Here is a 20,557-nt window from a genome sequence, read left to right on the forward strand (position 1 = left end):
GGGAAATTGAGGCTTAGGGAAGTGAAATAATTGACCCCAGGTTAGAAAGCTCGAAAGTGGCAAAACCAAGTTTCCTCCTTCTGTCTGTCTTACTTCAAAGCCCCACTCCTGACCATCAATATTTTGCCTGTTTCAGGAAGATGTTTTACCAAAAGTAAAAAAGGTACCAGGCTGCTGTACATCAAGCAATTCTAAGCAAGCTTGGGGTTAATGTCTTAAAGTGATGGGGAGACTCATAGCACCTTAACATGAATATGAAACTTTGCTTAACAAGGAAAAAAAGAAGGCTGGGAAAAGCATTTCCATTTTGATGATGATGATGATAGTGATGATGATGGTGGTGGTGGCTAACACTTACCAGTGCTTCCTCAGAGCTCGATGCTGCAGATTCATATGGCATTTCACCCTCATAATAACTCCACGATTATCATCCCTGTTATATAGATGAATCAGCTGAGGCTCTTAGAGATTAAATGCCTTGTTCAAGGTCACCCAGCTAGTAAGGATCAGGTCTGAAGGTTCCAGAGGCAGGGCCCATGATCACTGCACAGTAAGTCCCATTCAGGGCACTCACGTCTGCTTATTGCTTAGAGAGGAGATAACTCACTGTCTCAGTGTCTAGAATGCCATATGCCTTGAATTTCTTTAATCAGCCCCTTAGAAGTGCAACTTATTGTGTTAGTGAATCCTACGCACCTCTCCCCACTTCATATTTTTGGAAGTGGTTTCCCTTACCTGGACAGCTGGTGATATACCTTACAGATATAGTGTCATGTCCTCCTTGTAGCCTATTATTTGGTACTTTCATCCTCCAGCAGGATGATTCCTACTTTGATTGATATATGCTCACATGTATGGTGCTTTAGTAATTTAATAAGGTTGTTAAAATAAGGTTATCTGTGGTTTCATATATAAATATAGCAAATATATTTTAACAGGCAAAGGTTTCATGTTTCAAATTACCCTTTTCAAGGGAAATAGTCACACTCAATTATTGTTCTGCCACACAAACTGGACAAATACACGATTTGAAAATGGAACAGCAAATTAAAATCCGTGCGAGGCAAAGAATACTGAGCAGCAGCCCCTTCCGAAGCTGACCACACTGCTTGATTAAGTTCTTATGAGGCGGTTTGGTAAGAGGCCCTTTCCTGATCTGATAACTGCCACGGAGAAGCCAAATGCAGAGTCAATCTGCAAATACTTAATCCTCCAGAAGGCAGATTAAGTGTATAATTGACCTATATAATCCATGTATCATCTCCAGTCAAATGTTCCCTAGGCCTGGTTCACAATGACACGGGGCCTGAAGAAAGCCAGTGCGGATACGGCATTACTACCAATGTGGATTCCATCCAAGTTCGAGATGGCTTTTTAATCACTCATCTCCGAGCCTGTGAGGTTTAAGCAGATGAATTCACCCTAAGCACATCTCTTTTAATCCCGATTTTCTTCTCAGTCTGTGTCTTCAAGAAGTACAAGGAAGAAAGAAAATTAATTTTTGTTTAGACCTTGAAATCTTAGGTGCTTCTCTTGATGATCTGATCTCTAATTTCAAAAAGCATGTTTTTATTTTGGGGAAGATGTTGAATTAATCACTAGAGAAGGAGGGAAAAGCCATCTGCATGATTTATGGACACTCCAACTTTAAATCACTGTCTTCAAGTTATTTCTTGAGCTTGTGCTTTCCTCTGTAGCTGCTGCTTTAGGAATATGGAGATTATTTCATATCCATGTTTTATATTTTCTTTGAATGTCAGCAATAATTTTCAAGAAGGCTAAGCTTCCACTTGAGTCTCACAGCAGTCTGATCTTCTTTTAAAAATTCAGCATCTTTAATCTATTTGAATTCATTGTTTTTGTGTATATTGGAATATTCTCTTGCTTTAAATCTCAGAATGTTTTGTTTCAAAATGTTATAAACTGTTATTTTGCAGCAACTGAAAACAATATACAATTACACTTCATTTTTTATGAAAAAATATAAAAACACAGATAAAAAATGTCCAGCTGCACATCTGAAATATTATGGGAAACAGTTTGCCGATTCTTTTCTGATCAGCACTTTGTCTTGGATTGGTTAGTTTTTTTCTTAGGTGCGTTATCAAAAAAGTCATTAGTATTTTATAGAAAGACTAGGTAAATCAATTATATTAATAAACAAAGAAATCTTAATGGCAAAAGCAACCCAGTTAGGCAACATTATGTCCAAATGTATTTCTCCAATAAACCTAGAGAATGCTTGGTTAAAACAAAAAAAATCGGTGAAGATGAATTTGGAAAGCCTGTTCTTAAGTTACGTAATAAAATAGATAAAAATGCAGAACATCAAATATAGAGTCCCAAATGCTATGCCGATAATCTCCCACAAGCACCCACTTCCAGCCAAAAGTACAATGACGTGGCAGAGAGAAAACTAGCTCAGAGAGCACTGGGTAGGGGCCTAGTTAAAGCAGAAAATGCACCGTTAAATGACCAGCTATTAATCCAAATATTCTCAAATACAAACACACACTAAAACCATCCAGCCTTTTCTACAAGGGCACACTCAGAAGGGCAAAAACAGGAACAATACCAAACAGCAACAACTTAAAGGACTTATCAGGTAAATAAAACTGAGACTTGAAACACAGTTAAAAACAACAGGAACTCTTAGAACATGCCTCTGAATGACAGATGCCAGCAGGAACTAAAAACCAGAGAATGACACAACAGTCAGAATCAACAACCCCCAAACAGCAAACAATCTCGGAGATATATATTTTTTTCTTCATTCAAAATGTTAATTTGCTATTATTCATTTTTGCCATTTATCAAAATGCAACGATTTGGAAGAAAAATCTCACAGAGCAACAAGTCTTTCTCAATAGGTTTCTGCCAATTGTTTAGAAACTTGCCCCAGGACCCCTATCATTAAGGAATGGGATTTAAAGAATAAGTTCATTTGCAGCAAGAAATTTAGAGTGGCAGCTTTCACAGACCCTTCTGCCTTGATATTCCTATTCCCTTGTTTAGCTTGGTGGACACAAGAGATTTGCAGAGCATGTACACAAAGAAATAAACACCATGCTTGAGGAAACAGAAGCCGAAAATAATCAAACATGTTGCTAATCTGATGTTTTGCTGCTAGATTATAGAAAAACAGTAAGTACTGAATTAAATTACTAAGGCTGCATGGTAATGAAGCTTTTTGAGAAGCTCTGGGTTTTTAAAATGACAAATGTTTTAAATCCATGACAGATTCAATAACTTTTTTTGCACTACATCAGTTAGGTTGCCTAGCACCAATATTCTGTAAATTAGGAGATCAGGTTATTTAGAAAGTAAGAAAGTAAATGGCAAAGAAACTTGTTATATCTAAATAAGCTCCTGAAAATTTTTTTTTTTTTCCATGGGGCCGGGAGTGATGTGCAGTGAGTGATTGTAATAGTTAAGCCTTTACAATCAGATATACTCAGGAGGGTATAACTAAGATTCTATTGGGAAAACCAAATTGGGACAACATCAGACTAAATTGTGGGGGTTTCCACAATGTTACTGATGCTATTTTATGCTGGCCAGTGGAATTCAACAAGGGACTGGAGGTACTTGTGAATTTTTGAATGTCCCTAACTATAACTTGCTTTCGGAAAAAAATATTCTCAGTAATATTTCTTTTTACTATTAATTTACATTAAAGGCTGGAGGGCTTGAATTTTGCCTGTGGTCTTCAACAGTCAGGCAAGTCCAGTTTTACCACCTGTACTAGCCAAGGCTGCACTTTTCCTTTTTAAATGAAGATTTGGTTGCACTTTCCTTTAAGAACAGCCACAAAAGAGATAATGTGCCTTGCTGCGTTCAGCAAGGCTACCTTGCTTGTACTTCTAATTTTAAAAAAAGAGAGGCAAGGGTGGATTATTTGTCAATTAAGTAACAAGCTAAACTGCAGATTAAACATCAAATTCAGTACTAGATTTAAGTTTTAGAGAACACAAGGTTATTGGTTATTCACACACACTCACACAGTAACACACACACACGTACACACGGGCCACATAAAACTGAGAATCGGAAGATACTGATCAAAGGAAAAAAAAAAGGCAACCTAGGCATTGAAAAGAACAACCCACAGGCTTCTTGAATATTTGTGGTTTGGAATTTAATTCAATGGAGATGGGCAGAGTGTCCACACTCCTAACTGCAGACCCGAGGGTCCTGCCTGTCTCTGTTTTCAATGCCTATTGGATGGTGATTGTGCCCCGGACATTCTAGGCTCAGTACTTTCATATAAGGCATGCATGCAGAGAAGGGGGAGGACCCGCTGGTGAGCTTTATGCATGTATGAGGCATTCTCAGTGGATGTGGGTCATGCTAGAAGATGTACACAGGAAGATTATTTGATTCTAATTCATGCCACTTGATATAATGTGATAAAACATTTGACATGAGAGATAAGTTCCATTTTTATCTGAGAGAGGATGGGTGGGAATTAAAAAGTAAGAAGGGTTTTGTCGAGGAAAGGTGATGCAGGGGAAAGAGGGGTATCAAGCACAGAAAGGGGATGACTGGAAAAGAAAAGAAAAAAAAAAAAAGAAAGGAGCCTTTCAACACACGAGGAAAGCAAATGAGCTGGAAGACAAAGCATATAAAAGTCAGAAGCCGCAGAATCAGAAAGCGGTGCCAACAATGAGCTCACTTAGCTGTGGAACAAAAACACACACACATACACACACACACACAAACTCAATGTAAATTGCTGAACACAATCACAGAAAAAAAAAAAGAAACATGGATTCCATAGTAGACCAAAACATTAATGTTCGCATTGGCACTAAAAATATGGAAACCTGGACAGGAGGAGCTCACGTTTCACAAGACAGAAGTAGGCTGCACACTCAGAGCCACAGGGAGACAAGAACATGAGCTTCCATGCACTCTGGCCGGGTCTACACTGGCAAATTCGGTGGAAACCCGAGATGAAATATCTGGCTAAATTAGGTAGCCCCATCTGCTTTGGCCTAAAAGAGACAGGCAATTTGAGACTGAAGCAGGTTCCTTTTTTTTTTTTTCTTTTTGCCTCAGTGGCTTGCTTTGCTGTGCAGATGCAGTCCCAGTGGAAATAAGATTGCTCAAAAATGATTAACCCTTGGTAATCTGCATTTTCTGAAGTTTGATCTGGGTTCGCAGCCCAATGTACTCATTCTTTGTACACCTGCTTCTCATAAATTATCAGCTGGCCTGGGTGGGCAGGGGGCACCATGGTTTAAAGCTGCAACTGACTGAGCAACTCTAATGTAAGTGTTTGCCAAAACCCAGGGTAAGGATTTCGAGTCTTCCAGGAATGAAATTATCTTTGAAGTGATAACGATGCGACATTTACTGCACATCTGCACACCACAGCTGGTGTCAGGGAGGCGCCACCCCCAGGAGAGGGAGTTGGTCTCAGCCTCCCTGATGAGAATATCTCCCTAAAGTGAGGCCAGATTGCAAGGAGGAAAACCATGACCAAGAAAGGTCTTTGCCAGTTAGAGAAAGCTGCCTTGCAAGCTTCGTGCAGGAATGAGCCTGCTTGCCGAGAGGCTGTGTGCCGTCCTACGTATCACACAGATTGGGACTGAGACACTGCCACACCAGAGTGGGTTCAGAACAGACACAAGACAGATAAGAGCCTAAGGCAGAGGGAGAGGAAAAGATTTAGTCTGAATCAGAACCAATCCATTTTCTCAAAATGTGACTTATCCTCCTGTCTCTTATTTTGTCACATTTTGGAGGGTCTCCTCCTTGGTTTTCAAGGAGGAGAAGGCATTTACTTACATCAAATAACCTTTCTATGTACATCTCCTCATTGACCTTATCACGCAGGACATCCTGAGAATGGCGGACGAAAGTCACGTAGGCGTCGGCCACGTCCATCCCGGGTTTCTGTAAAGAAACAGGAAAACATGAAAACGAATTTTCAGACAGCCACTCTTCCTTGTTTACCATTCACTTTTACCCTCTACTTGCCCTCACACACCCTGAGATGCTTCTGCTGGATCACCTTTGTAGGCATGGGATTGCTGTCCACAGCCTGGGCTGGTAGGAATTGATATTGGAACTGCTTCCTCTTTCCAGAAATCAAGCCTGGCTAAGAAGGGCATTGAGATTGTAGGATTTTATAAATATTTTTTCTATGATAAATTTTTTCCTGGCAAATTTATCTAATGGATAAGTCTTTACTGCATAACCCACAGATGTTCTCTGACTTTGCCTTGGATTGAAACCTGCATTAAAGAATACCCAAACATACTGTTTTCCACTGTCCTTAATATATTATCAGAAGGGTGATGGAACTTCCCATTCCTTTTTCCTCTTTTAAAATATTGAGAAAGTACTAAGTAAAAAAAATTGTGTTTCAATCTATACCTCTTCTACCCAAGTCTCATTTTGTGTGTGTGTGTGTGTGGGTGGGTGTGGGTGTGTGTGTGTGTGTGTATAGCTTAACCTGAGTGGATATAGTATTTGCTAATTAATTAGTTCACTCAGAGGAGACACTAAACCATTTGTCTTTGCTTCCAATGCAGCCTTAAAGTCCAAGGATTAAAAAGAAGAAGAAGAGAAGAAAACAAAAGGCAGGGGAAGGAGGAGAGGATTTGATTTTTAAATAAATCAGATTTTCTGGAAAGGTAAGCTGGTGGTTCATCCTGCAGTTAGGAAATGATTTATTGTAGGGAAGTAAAAAAAAAAAAAAGAAACTCAGAAAGCACTCTGCTTGAGATGTCACAATCAAAGTTATCTCCAAAGAAACCTATTAAAACACTGTAATATAGGTCATTAGGAGAGTGGCCACAAACCCCTCAAATTTCCACAGTAGATATATATGTTTGCTAATAACTAAAAAGATTAGTTTTCATTACTGTGATTTACCTTAGATCACAAAGTATCATTTCTCTACTAGACGTGACTGTCAGGCACTGTAAATTGAAGTTAGTTAACACTTCTGTGTAATTTCCAGGGTGAAAATGAGGAAGGTTTAGAAACAGTAGGACTGTATATTTTTTTTTTTCCTGACACAAAGCAAACAATTATCAAGCAAAGGGCCAATGCTTGGCCCCTGGGATGCTAGTAACATTTCTTAACACCTGCTGAAACAATGACAAGGTATTAATTTGAAAAACAATGAGGACAACCCAAAGCCACAGTAGTCAAGTGTTACACTTTCAAACAATTTTCAGCAAATGGATTGAGCAGGTTCCATGATGGTCCTATAATTGTTGCAGTTTTATGATACAAAACAATAGAGGTTCTCCAATGAGATGTAAGTGATAGCTATCAGTTCTAAGCAGGCACCTCTCTCCTTCTCTCCTTTTGGCGACTGCGCATCAAAGGGCATTCTCAGTAGGGATGGGGATCTCTACCTGGGGGACTTGAGAAGCTTATTATTGTTTCTATTTCTCCCCTGGTGATGCTTGTGGCAATATGGCCTTTTCCTGGGCACATGCAACCATCTTAGAGCTAAGGTGCAAAGTCAAGTGCGGCAGATCTATCAGTAACCCAAAATGTTAGAAGAAACAGTAATCTACAATGATGCGTATTTGCATCACTCCTTCTCTTTTCAAGAAATTTCACTGTCTTCAAAGGGGCATTTCATTCAAGTTTTAAAAACTCTGGTATTTTAAAAAATCAGTGTGGTTCATCTTACCCATGTAGTTAAGAAACTCCATGATTTGCTCCCTTTTGACTCTTCTTTTTCCAATAGCACTTACCAATAGCTGATGTTGTATTATATACTATTTGTTTGTCTGTTGCCTCTCTTATCCCACTAGAACATAAGCTTCATGGACCCAGGAACTTTGTTTGGCCTGTTTTCTATTGTATCCCCAGCATACAAAATGGTACCTAGCATATAGTAGGGGCCCAGTAAGTATTTGCTGAATGGACAAATTCAAGAATGAATGAGCAAATCCTTTCTCCACCTCCTTTTTCAAGCTCTTCAGTCACACTGCATGGATTTTTACTGGATCTCCCACAAATTGGAATTTGTGAATATCACTTAAACTTTTCTGTAAAAGAAGAGTTTAAAAAAAACTTCTCTGGGCCTTAGTTATGCTATCTATAAAATGGGATTACTAACAGTTCCCCTACTTACCTCCAAGGACTGTTATGGTCATCAGCTAGAATAATGTATGTAAAAATGTTTTGAAAGCCATATATTGTAATACAAACATGAATTACTATGATTCCCCCCCCCCCATAATATTATACCATTCCACAGCCTTACCTACCTTTAGAATCTACTCTAGAACCAAGAAGTAAAGGGGACCTCGGAGGAGCCAACGTCAAAATAAAAATGATAAAGCCTCAGCACAAAACATGTGTAGTTTTCTCATAATGGAGTCCTCAAGCTCCCACTCCCAACCAGTTCCAACAAGTTTGGTTTCCATCCCTTGATGCAGCAGAAATAGGGAAGAGGGGGATTGTTTGAAAAAACTGTGCAGATAAGAGAGAGCCATCATTTTTCCTTATGCCTGACGGTGAGGGAGGAGGCTGCCCAACTGCAACACCAGACACGCAGACTCACCAACCGCTGGGGTTTGGGACTATCGAGGGCAGGGGCAAGCCTCCCCTATATCTCGGGAGGCCCTGGGGGGGAGTGGGTCACTATGCAGCCACTGGGGAAAGACACGGTCACAATGGTGATCCTGAGTCATTGAGAAAAGATTATAGTCAGTACCCTGTTTAAAAAGGCAAGAAGGATGTGTAATGCATTTCAAGTAGATTTCCAATCAAAACAATTAAAAGAAAAACTGTTCACAAACAAGCTAACCCTTAGTTATAGCTGGAAAATATACTTGACCAGACAGCTGATACTATTAAATTCTGCTTTTATATCATTGTGCTACCCGCACACACTGGGACAAACTTTTAGATGTTTTTTAATATCTCATAATGACATTGTGTATTTTAAATGTGGCTTGGACAGACTGATTGAATATGACATAGATTTTAGAAAACACTTAAACAAATATCTGTATAGTTAACTGCATCCATGTGTGGAAGACATAATTTGTGAAGAAGCTACCCTGTGGCTCAGAAAAAGAAGAACATTTTAATCTGAACTTGCCCCTACCGGAATACTTCTGAGCTTGAGAAAAATGAGCTCAAACTTCCAGCATCCTAAGTCAGCCCTACTTATGAATGCAAATCTCCTACATATACCAACGGGTCAAAAACTACATCTAAAACAAAGACATATGCTTTGGGGATCATGTAATGTTTTAGGTGACTGGCACTAGAACTTCCCTCCAGTAGTGTGGATAGTTAAGAGACAAATCTCAAAGGTGACTAACCGCTAGTGCCCACATGGAACTAAACCATTAAATGTTCTAACAAAAACCTCACAGGGAAACACAGGTGAGCTCAGAGGCTTCAGAGGTAGAAATGAGTTGAGAAATGATTTTATCTGATGGTTCTTAAGCCTGGCTGCAAATCTGAAGGACCTGGGGAGCTTTAAAAATACTGATGTCTGGGCCCTGAACCCCAAAGATGCTGTTTCAATTTTGTCTGGCAAGCGACTTGGGCATTAATGCTTGCAAAAGCTCCCTAGTTTCCAATATGTAGCCAAGGTCAAGAATCACTGATTTAGTCCATTGGTTTCCCAACTTGTACTACTTATCAGAATTATGTGAAGAACTTAATGGAAAGCAATATCCAGGCTCCACCCCAGAATGACTGAATCAGAATCTCTGGAGGTGAGGGCCTGGGACTCTGTATTAATAAAACAAAAACAATTATGTGCCCATTAAAAAATAATAATAAAAGCTGAATATATTAATTAATAAAAACCAAAAACAAACCAGAAATTTTTTTTTTTGGCCAAGTATTGCTGCTGTACATTCTAGTTTGGGGACTGCTGACTTAATAGGTAATAGTTAGTGGTATGCTGGTAAACTGACTCTTTTTTTTTTTTTTTTGAGATGGAGTTTCGCTCTTGTTGCCCAGGCTGGAGTATAATGGCACAATCTCGGCTCACTGCAATCTCTGCCTCCCAGGTTCAAGTGAGTCTCCTGCCTCAGCCTCTCTGGAGGAGGTAGCTGGGATTACAGGCACATGCCGCCACACCCAGCTAATATTTTGTATTTTTAGTAGAGGCGGAGTTTCACTATGTTGGCCAGGCTGGTCTTGAACTCCTGAACTCAGGTGATCCACCCACCTTGGCCTCCCAAAGTGCTGGTATTATAGGCGAGAGCTGCTTCGCCCGGCATAAACTGACTCTTCAAAACCAACAACAAAACAAAACAAAACACCCTGATTTGTATTGTTTACCAATTTGCATGGTGTAAATACTCCCATCAAGGCTAATTTTGAGCTACCAATGTGCTCTCATTGAAGGCGGAGTTGGAGAGAGACGCACATAATTGACCTTGGGAACCAGTGCTAGCTACTCTACCACACCCCTGGAAGTGCAGGCTTTATGGTCCAACTGACAGCACCTGATAGTCACACTCTGCTTATTCACCAGGTGACCTTGGGCATGCTAATTAACCTCTTTGTGCCTCAGTTTCCTCAGCTATAAAACAGAATGATAATATTAACCCCCTCCTAAGATTGATTTCAGAAGCAAATGATTACTATTATCTACCATATATAAACAATGTACATATAGAATATACGTGTATTATGTACTATTGTTTTCTATAAAATTGTTATTTATTTACTAAAAGGTTTATTATAATATTATTAGCTATTAAAGCATATGTTAATCAACTTAAAGTTTAGCTTTGTCCTAAGTCATTAATAGCTGGTAAAAAAAATACTTTTTCTAATATGCACTAAAATAATTACCACTATCCAAATCAAGGTGTTTGTTTATGCACTAACTGGAATTATCTTGCAGTATGGCAGAATTTATAAGGGCATTGGCTTAAATCTCAGCTCTTCTACTAACCCAATGTGGGATCCTGAGCAAATTAACTTCTCTGTGCCTTAGTTTCCTCCTATTTAAAGTGAGGTTATTGTGAAGATAAAATGTAAACTGTTTTAGTGAGTACTTTATAAAGCTTGGTTGTAGTAGCAGTAATAGTAGTTATTATATTTTGTATAATCAGTGGTAAATGTACCACATTTTGGAACATGCTGCATCAACTTCTTCTGCCCTCCAGAGTGTGAAAACTCTACTAATTCAATTTGTTTCCTCATAGCCTAATGATATATGGTTTGGCTGTGTCCCCACCCAAATCTCATCTTGAATTATAGTTCCCACAATCCCCAAGTATCATGGGAGGGACCCAGTAGGAGGTAATTGAATCATGGGGGTGGTTACCTCCAGGCTGTTCTTGTGATACTGAGTGAGTTCTCAGGAGATCTCATGGTTTTATGAGGGGCTTTTTCCCTTTCACTCATTCTTCTTACCTCTGCTGTCTTGTGAAGAAGGACGTGTTTGCTTCCCCTTCCGCCATGATTGTAAGTTTCCTGAGGCCTCCCCAGCCATGCCGAACTGTGAGTGAATTAAACCTCTTTCCTTTATAAATTATCCAGTCTCTGGTATGTCTTCATAGTAGCATGAAAATGGACTAATCCACCTAACGAGTCTTCTAATTTAGCATAATTAATCCATAAACACTTAATGAGTACAGATCAGGGCACCCTGCATTTTGATATAGAGTCCATTTACTGCCCTCCCATCTTTATAATAAATCTGAACCTAGCTTGCAGGAATTATTAGATCGAATCATATGAAATGGCTGATATTTGACTTCTTTGACCTCACCAATAGGCCAATTTCATGTGGTTCAATCTAACATAACCTGATGTTAGTACCAATGGCTGGATCAAGTTTCTCTAGGTGTTTGGGCCTTGTCTACAGGCTACCTGTTCAAACCTGGCTGAGATACCCCCTCTGCTCTGGATCCTACAGAGAATAGACCACAGCTACCAAATCTTTGGGTCGAAAGCCGAGAATTTCAATTTCTATCACTGTTGAAGACCAGTGGAGCCCAACGCTGATGTCTGCAAATTCATCCCCCATCCATCTATATGCAATAGAGTGTGGACATCACACTACCACCACCACGTGTGTCCTTCTCCTGGACTGAAATTCCTAATAAGTGCCAGGTATGGTGCTGGATGTTCTATGTATGTTGTGTCATTTAATTTGCACAGCAAACCCATGACTTAGGTATTATCGTCATCTCCATTTTAAAGATGGAGAAACAGGGCCAGAAAATTTGAGTAGTTAGCTCCCCACGAAGGGGAAGTTTATACTTTGGAGCCTTGAGAAAGTAAATTACTTAACTTCTCTCCCTGCTGCAGTTATGTGAGCTTTTTCTATTCTCCATTATAAGAACTGTCTACCTGAAGGAGTCTGAGGTTTGTTGATAGGAAGTATCATATAAATTCAAAGCATAATTATTGATTGTACATTCTTTCTTTAAACAAACACAATATATGCTAATGCTAAATTCACTCCAATTTTCTATTTTGTCTTCCTTTGAGAAATAAGCCAATAAACCATTACACACTTAGCTTCCTGGGGAAATGAATTTAAATGTTAATACAAATCCTTTTAGAAAAAAACAAATTTTAACAAATAAGTATTTGAACAAGGGGGGTACTTAACCACGTTCAGAATGAGAAATGCTTAGTACAAGACCCTTGGTGGCTGTTGAGATAAGCTCTCTAAATTTAATATTTTATAATAGACTCACACCTCTTTTGTTAGAAATGGAGAAACAAAATCATTTTCTTTTTCACTTTACTGGAATATATTAAAATCTCTCCAATTTTATTTTGCTAATAGGCAGGGCAAAGTCTGTCCATAAATGTATCCTGATTTATCACAGGTAATCCTACACTTTAGCATTCATGTGTTGTACTTAACCTCAATTTAAATGTAAATTTTGGGCAACTTCGAGTGCTTTATCTGTGAACTTTGAGAGCTCTCTTCATTAATGAGGCCTGCACTAAATTATAAGCAGTTTTGTGAGGTTTCCTTAAAACAATTGCAGAATTGACCCCAAAATGAACAAATTTAGAATTTATTTGTTTTTTTTTATTAGGTTGGTGCAAAGAAATTATGTTTTCCACATTTTTAATTGCAAAACCACAATTAACTTTTTCATCAACCTAACAAAAAATACTGTCACCCTTGTGCAAGTTTCTAGCTTCATGGCTTTCCTCTGAAGGTGTGCACACAGGAGGGTTGGTGAACATGATGAAAACAGAATGAAACAACAGAGGAACCAATGAAAATGAAAGTGAAAGTGAAGTGGGTTTACCCTCAAACAGGACCTTTCTTCCTGATGAAAGAAACCATACCGTCTTCTTATCTGAAAAAAAAATTCTACTACAAAATATTCTTGGCTTCTTTCTGATGATCCAAGTCAGGAACACACAGTTTAGCTAGCAGCAATTAATATGAGTAGCACTATCAAAATTCTCATGAAAACAAAAAGTAAAAATGAAAAAAAAAAAAAACAAAAAAACCCCACGAGAAACAATTTTCAAATACTCACAGGTACATCCACATATTTGGAAGCTGCCTTCACCTAAAGAGGAAAGAAGAGGATGGAAGTGAGGCTGGTGTTTATGTTTAATTGTTCACTGCTCAATGCTGTATCCCCATCAGAATCAAAACAACATGCTGGCACATGGAGCTGACCAGGAAAAACAAAAAGGTACTAGAAAATAAAATCTGTTTGCTATTTTTTCAAGCCATAGCCACTGCTTTGCAGAAAGAGAGAATGCACACGCAAATTTACTGATTCAGATTCTGTTGCTGGAGCGGGAGCTTTACATTTTCCTCCTTCTCTTTGAAAAAAAGAAAAGTGACTAGCTAAACCCAAATGGATTAGTCTGGGGCTTACCAGTCTAGAGAAGCAACTAAGATTGCTGTTACTTCTCGTACCTTGGGTCTTTGTGTAATTTGGCTGCAGGTTGTCCTAACTAAATAACTGAATACCTCAGTTCTCAGCTTTCATTAACTCAGGTTTTTAAGAGGAAGATGGACATCCTCAACCCAGAGGGAGATGGTGTCTGTGGGTAGGGGGAGGAGAACCTTTTCAAAACTGCCCAAAGGCTGCTGTTATGTCTCCTGCTTTTATGTGCTAAAAATTCCAGATGGGAAGTGCAGGAAGTGGTTATAAAATTTTTAGTCTTGTGGGGAGGGAGTATGGTAGTGTGCTAGAGTGTTATGTTTGAGAGCATGAAGTTTGGAGTCAGACCTCAGTTAGAATCCCAACTCTACCACTTACAAGCTGTGTGACCTTGGGCAAGTTGCTTCATCTCTCTGAGCCTCTGTTACCTCATCTGCAAAATGGAGTTATCATTAGTAATAGTGCTTATTTCCACAGGTTGATAAGGGTGAATTCACACTTAGCCCCAGGATGTAAATACAGAACAAATGGCAGCTAAGACGATGAATTCATAAGCAAATGTGGGTGAGTTCTGAGTACTGTGAAAAGTCAATGAACAGCTGGGTTTGAGAAATAAAGCCTATGGGAGTATGTTTAATATTCTGTGTGTTTCATTTTGACTCAGGTCACACATGTTTCTCTAGGCACAATTAAGACTAAGGAGCTACATTTGGGGTCAGAGAGGGTTTCCTGATTTTACTGGGAACTACAAAGACTGCAACGCACAAAAAGCAGTTAGGATGTCTTTTCACATCTCAGCCAGGCTTCCTCCTGCAATTTGGCTGAGATCAATATTAGGAATCAAGCTTCACCCAAATGTCTCCCAGAAAAGTACCCAGGGGAGTGATTTCCTCTGTTGCTCTTTTCTCAATGCTAGTTTCCAAAATGTCAGCTCTCAAGAGAAAACAGCCAATGAACCAATAGGGTGGGGTGGAAAGAGCCCAGAATATAGAGTCAAAAGTTCTTTCAGTGCCAGAATTCGTTGACCCTGGGGAAGTCATGCCAAGTTCCTTAGCCTTGGTTTCCAGATTTCTAGACCAAGGTGACAATACTGTGTACTTTGCAGGGCTGAAAGCTTGGTGAAATGAGAAAACACATGAGAAAGTGCTTTGTAAACTTTAAAGCAAGGAACACACATCAATTAGGTAATTATCGAGAGGGCAATGCATTCTATCTGCTTGAATCATTGCCAGCCCCCAAGACGATTCCTGGAGTCTCCTGTTACAGATTCTCTTAGAACCTTACACTTGTTCTTGCAGCATTGATTGCAATTCAGCCGAAATTTTTTTTTTGCGCAATGTCTACCTCCCATATAATGTCATGAGAGCAAAGGCTATCTTGGTCTTGCTCATGGCTGTCTCCTCATTGATTCACCTGGTACCAGCTTAGAAAGGAAACTCAGGGAAAATTTATAGAGGGAAGCAATGAGAGAAAGCTAATGACCAGTTCTGGCCTCAGGATGATTGAGAAGTAAGCAGAGGCAAGATTGGATCAAGGAGCCACTTCACTGATCAGTCTGAAAACCAACATAGTTGTATAGAAAGCTGACTGCCTGCAGAGGCTGGTGGGTAAAGGAGAATACTCTTAGTCCTTAAAGGGATTTGAGGCAGGCTCTCCAGATTTTGCACAATTATCATTTCTACTAAAAGATTCTAAACCCCAAATCTTTCCTCTCCATTGCTATGCTAGAACTTAGTTCAGGAAAGAAGGTGGCTTGCCTTTTTTTTCATGTCTCCCCCATGTATACTATTATCTAACATTTCTGTGATATTTTTCATTTGCAAAACACTTCCACAAACAGTTTCTTCTTTAAGCCACCCTGCAAAAAGGGGGTGATTCAATCAGATCCGTTTACAATCAAGAATGTAAAACCCATAGAATTTAAGGAATTTATTTGCTCATGATCACAGACAGGAGGCAGAGAAGCCAAGACTCCTATGTGGTCATCTGAGCCCAACTTTCTCCCTTGGAACTCTTGATCTCCTCAATACTGGTAGAAAAGTATGAGGAATTCAAGCATCAGTGGTCAGAGCAGGTGATAGCAAAACAATTCTTCTCAGCTAGAAATTGCCTCCTGTACTCTGTGATGTTGATGCTTAGCAGTTGGTAGGGGTTTTGTTACAGCTGAAATGACCAACTTTTAAACACACCATTTACCATTTACTACTAACATGCAGTTACAATCTGGAGAATGACACCAAATTCTATTCCTTTACAGGCAGTTTGGGAAGATGAGGCAAGTTTCTGTCACAAATGAAAATCATCCACTCTCCCTCATGCACCAGCCCTCGGTTTGTTAGGATTGTTCTTTTATTTAATAAATGATGACTTGCACTTAGTCTTATTGATCCTCCTCCCATCCCATAATAACAGGAAAAAATAACCCAGGGTAAATTGTGGTCTATTATTATTTAGAGACATGTGTGTATCATTTTTGGTTCGGGATATTGAACTTTTTTGGGGGGGTGGTATGGAGTCTCACTCTGTCACCCAGGCTGGAGTGCAGTGGCGCGATCTCGGCCCACTGCAACCTCTGCCTCCCGAGTTGAAGCAATTCTACTGCCTCAGCCTCCTGAGTAGCTGGGATTACAGGCACCCACCACCACACCCAGCTAATTTTTGTATTTTTAGTAGAGATGGGGTTTCACCATGTTGACCAGGCTGGTCTCAAACTTGTGACCTCAGGTGATCTGCCTGCCTCGGCCTCCCAAAGTGCTGGGATTACAGGCGTGAGCCACCAGGCCCGGCCGCTGGATATTGAACTTTAAGAAGGACATTGATGATGAGGAAAAGGGGGATTCTGGCAGTATATTCTATAAGGAAAGTGAAAGAAAAGGCATCTTGCCTAGAAAAAGATGGGCTAATTGCAAAGAAAACCATAATATTCATGTAGTTAATTAAGGAGCTTCAGTGCAGAAGGATTGAATTTGTTCACAATGGCTCCAGAGCATAGAATCAGAATGAATGTGTAAAATTACAGGGCCCTAGAAAAAGGTCTAAACAGCTATCACACTCCAGCCAGGAACTGGCCATTTCTGGTGTTAGAGACCTCCACCTCACTGGAGAAGCTCAAACAGAGGCTAGGTAGAAGGCTCTGGACGTGTTTTTCTTTTCTTTTCTTTGGATTTGTTTCTTTACCTACATGAGAGTTTATCTCTAGGGCTGCTTTTCATTCTCTGATTCAAGTCCCCTTAGAGGTAGGAAGTTGTCACCAGTTACATTCTTTACAGTAGATAAATGTAGCAGAGCGGAGAAATTGACAGAACCAGGATGAGAATCTTTTCATGTACAATGTCAGCAGTGCTCCCTTTTTAAGGATCACCTTTTCTTAAGTTATCCATATCCATATCCATAGGAATATGTCTTTTTGCCAGCTATACTCTAGGTAGAAGGGAATGATCAGATCCTCCCAACCCACTAGAGTTTTGGAATTATTGCCAGAAAATCCAAGCATGCACCAGGCACTGTATCTAGATCAAATAACCAACAGCCCTTACCATCTACACAAGGCTATTTTACATTATAATAAGATATTGTTTTGATGAACAAAACGCAAATTTCTTTAAAAGCACTATATAATATAGTAGCTTTTTGTCTTTGTGTATTTTTTTCCATCAATGGTTGTTAAGAGTGTGTGTGTGTGTGTGTGTGTGTGTGTAATTTTCTTTTCTTTTTTAACTTTAAATCTAGAGAAGTGGCTTACAGAATGGGTTCAGGATTAGCTAGGTTAAAACTCTGGCTTTGCCATTTTTTAGCTTGGTGACTAGCCATTACTTAACTTCTCTGAGCTTCCTTTGTAAATGGGACAGTAATAACGCTACTCAAAGGGTTCAACTAAATGTAGCTGTGCTTATCATCATTACTGGTAATACTGGCTTACCGGTGTAGACAAAGCACATGCTCCTCAGCCTGGTGGTGATAGTCAGTTTCACTACCCACCTCTGGCCCACGGGCAATTTCTTGCTATAAAAAAGATTCTGGAATCTCCCCAGGTTACCAACAGGTATCTGAGCTGATTCTCAGTCTGGCATACTTTCTGCCAATTCTGTGACACCCTATGCACTGAGAACTCACCCTCTAAATGTTGAGGCTGACAGCAAAGACCTGTTCTCTTTGCTAAGTATGACTGAGGGTGGGCATAAGTGAGAGGGCAGTTCCCCAGGCCAGTGTCCTGGGTTATAATCAACAACACAATCTATTACTCTCCAGGACCAAGCCATAGCCATGTACCCTAGGGCACAGGAGACAAAGGGGAGGGGGTAGGGCTTGCCCCAGATACCCGGTCTGGCATACCTCCTGAGCAAGTTCTTAACTGCCCTCAAAGGGAGGCAAGAACTGTGACTTCAGCAGAACTTCATCTCCTGGGACTCCCTGCTTTCTGACTATCCCCTCTGGTAGGACAACCCATATCTTTTCTCTAGCAGCATTCATGAACCCTCTTGTCCCCGACTCTCCAGATAGAGCCAGTTCTGGAAAAAGCTTAGAAAAAGAGACACAAATCCAGAGAGGCTGACGGAGGCTAAGGATAAAATTGGGAAGAGCCGCTGTCAGTGAGCAATTGTTCATGTTTTCCTGTGCCTGAAACAAAGAACATTTACTATGTACAGGCACCACAGTAGGAGCTGTAGGATGAATGTGCTTGCTCCATGATTTCTGCCTCAACAACCTTTTGAGGGGGATCCTATTAATATTCCCATTTTACAGTTGAAGAAACCAAGGCTAAAAGAGATAAGCAACTTGGCTTGAAGGCACATGACTAATAAGTTACAGCTTTGGACCTCCCATTCCCTAAGCTGCCTATCATCCTATTATTTAGTTTCTTTTTTTAAAAAAACTATGAAACCACTTTTATTAATTAGTTATATTTAAGTCTTAATTTTTTCTTGTAACCTTAAATGGCTTCTCAAAAAAAAAAAATGTATGAGGGACTTGAATACATTTGAGTCAGTGCAGAAGGTCCAAAATACTTTCTCTGGCTTGAATGTCCCAGCTAATTACCTCGACCCTCCACCTCACTTAGCCAGTGTAGACAGGCTTAATGGTTTCTCTATTGAGCTCTTCCATTATTTTTCAGGTGCCCAAGGTAATCTTTTCATTGAGCACTCACCATTCTGGGATTTTCACAATGCTGATGACTAAGGGATTTTCTTCTGCCTGGCCCTAAAAAGGGGACCTGAGTTAATCATTGTGCAGCTTTGATAGGGAGCGCGGCAGGGGCTTAAACCACTTCTCTTGCTTCATTAGGGGAAAAAGCAACCCAGGTGCAGACCACGAGGACCTCAGGGTTTGATACTATTAAATCAATGCACAGACAAAAAAAAAAAGTGGATTAGGCCCTTTTTGCAAACAGAAATCTGGTGGGTAAGACTCAAAGATGGAAGAAGAAAGAAGTCTGAACAGATACCACCGCATTAGTGACTGCCCGGGCGCCCCATGATCTCTCAAAAAAAAAAAAAAAAAGGAAAAAAACAATCAAGGAAATCATTTATTCTCTCCATGAGCTGACTCCACCCCCGCCTGTTTGACTTCACAAGAGCTCTGAGTTAATTTTTTTTGTCCTTTGCCTAGATACTGCAGACCACACCACCATGTCAAAGGGCTAGCAAAATTTACTTCAATGTTTGGCCTTTGAAATTTCTGCTGCAAGGTTAATGATGCTGTTTTGCTCCCTTTTCCACTTCCCTAACCCAAGCAATTTAGAAATGTAGTTTTTTTCTGTGTCAAGGCAATTCAGTATGTAAAAATGTTACTCAGTGCCATGCCTAAAATCATTTCGTCTCCTGTTGGTTTGATTTTTCATCTCTCACCAGCCTCATATCTAGAATATAGGTGCTCTCTCTCCTTAGTGTCTACACTACCTGGTATATAGTAGTGGCTCAATAAAAATATATTGAATGAATGAACTTTAGAGAATGGCACTCTTTACTCAGTACCCAGGGCAGAGGTTAGAGGTTTCTAGCACTTTCTTACAGTAGGTGTTTGAGCTGTAGCACTCTTATAGGACAACTAAGAAAGTACCACTAGGCACGATCAGTTCAAAAGGAACTGGTATTTGGTGATGCTATAAGAGCTTAAAGGATCTCTTGTTTTGGTACACCCTAATTAGTGCAGTACACAAGGTAAGTGCTTGGGATCAGGAGACAGATGCTTGATCTGGCATCTGGTTTCATCACCCACTAACAGTGGGCCAGGTAAATAACCTTTCTTAGCATCAGCTTACTTTTTGGAAAATAGAGATAATGATAATAACAACAATAGTTCCTCCTTATAGGGTGGTTGTGTGGATTATTAATTTTTAAAAAGATGAGTTTGTTAAGTGCTTACCACAGGTGGGATACTATTCTAAGCATTTTCCCTGTATTAATTCATTTACTTCAGGTAAAGGGCTAAAGGAGCTAATACATGTAAACAACTTTGCATAGAGCCTGGCCCATAGTATGTGTTTAATTAGTGTTGGCTATTATTTTTATACTCCTTTTCCCTCCACCTCCCAAGGGGCTGATTTGATTGGTCAGGTTCCAGTGCACTGGCTGGGCTATTTTCCTTTCGTGGTTGGGGTCATTAAACCTTACATATCTGAAACTTGGGTGTGCTGCCTCTGTTTCAAGGTTAGAATTCTTCAGGTAAGAGCGTGTGACTTATCCTGCAGCAAGAGGCCTGACCATTCTACTTCTGCTCCTCTTTAC

At 39.9% G+C, this 20,557-nt stretch overlaps 1 protein-coding gene across 11 annotated transcripts in view; it reads right to left on the reverse strand.

Annotated features, from left to right (window-relative positions):
• The window catches only part of CADPS (calcium dependent secretion activator), a 475,079-nt gene that overhangs the window by 33,873 nt on the left and 420,649 nt on the right, over positions 1-20,557 (reverse strand). For all 11 annotated transcript variants that reach the window (XM_009445771.4, XM_054682049.2, XM_009445769.4 and 8 more), the window contains 2 exons: positions 13,473-13,505; positions 5,794-5,901 (listed from right to left, as the gene is read on the reverse strand). In XM_009445771.4, coding sequence (XP_009444046.2) covers positions 5,794-5,901; positions 13,473-13,505 — 141 coding nt within the window. The remainder of the gene's footprint in view (positions 1-5,793; positions 5,902-13,472; positions 13,506-20,557) is intronic.

Source organism: Pan troglodytes, chromosome 2 (genome assembly GCF_028858775.2).
Source record: "Pan troglodytes isolate AG18354 chromosome 2, NHGRI_mPanTro3-v2.0_pri, whole genome shotgun sequence".
In the NCBI taxonomy this organism is placed as follows: domain Eukaryota; kingdom Metazoa; phylum Chordata; class Mammalia; order Primates; family Hominidae; genus Pan; species Pan troglodytes.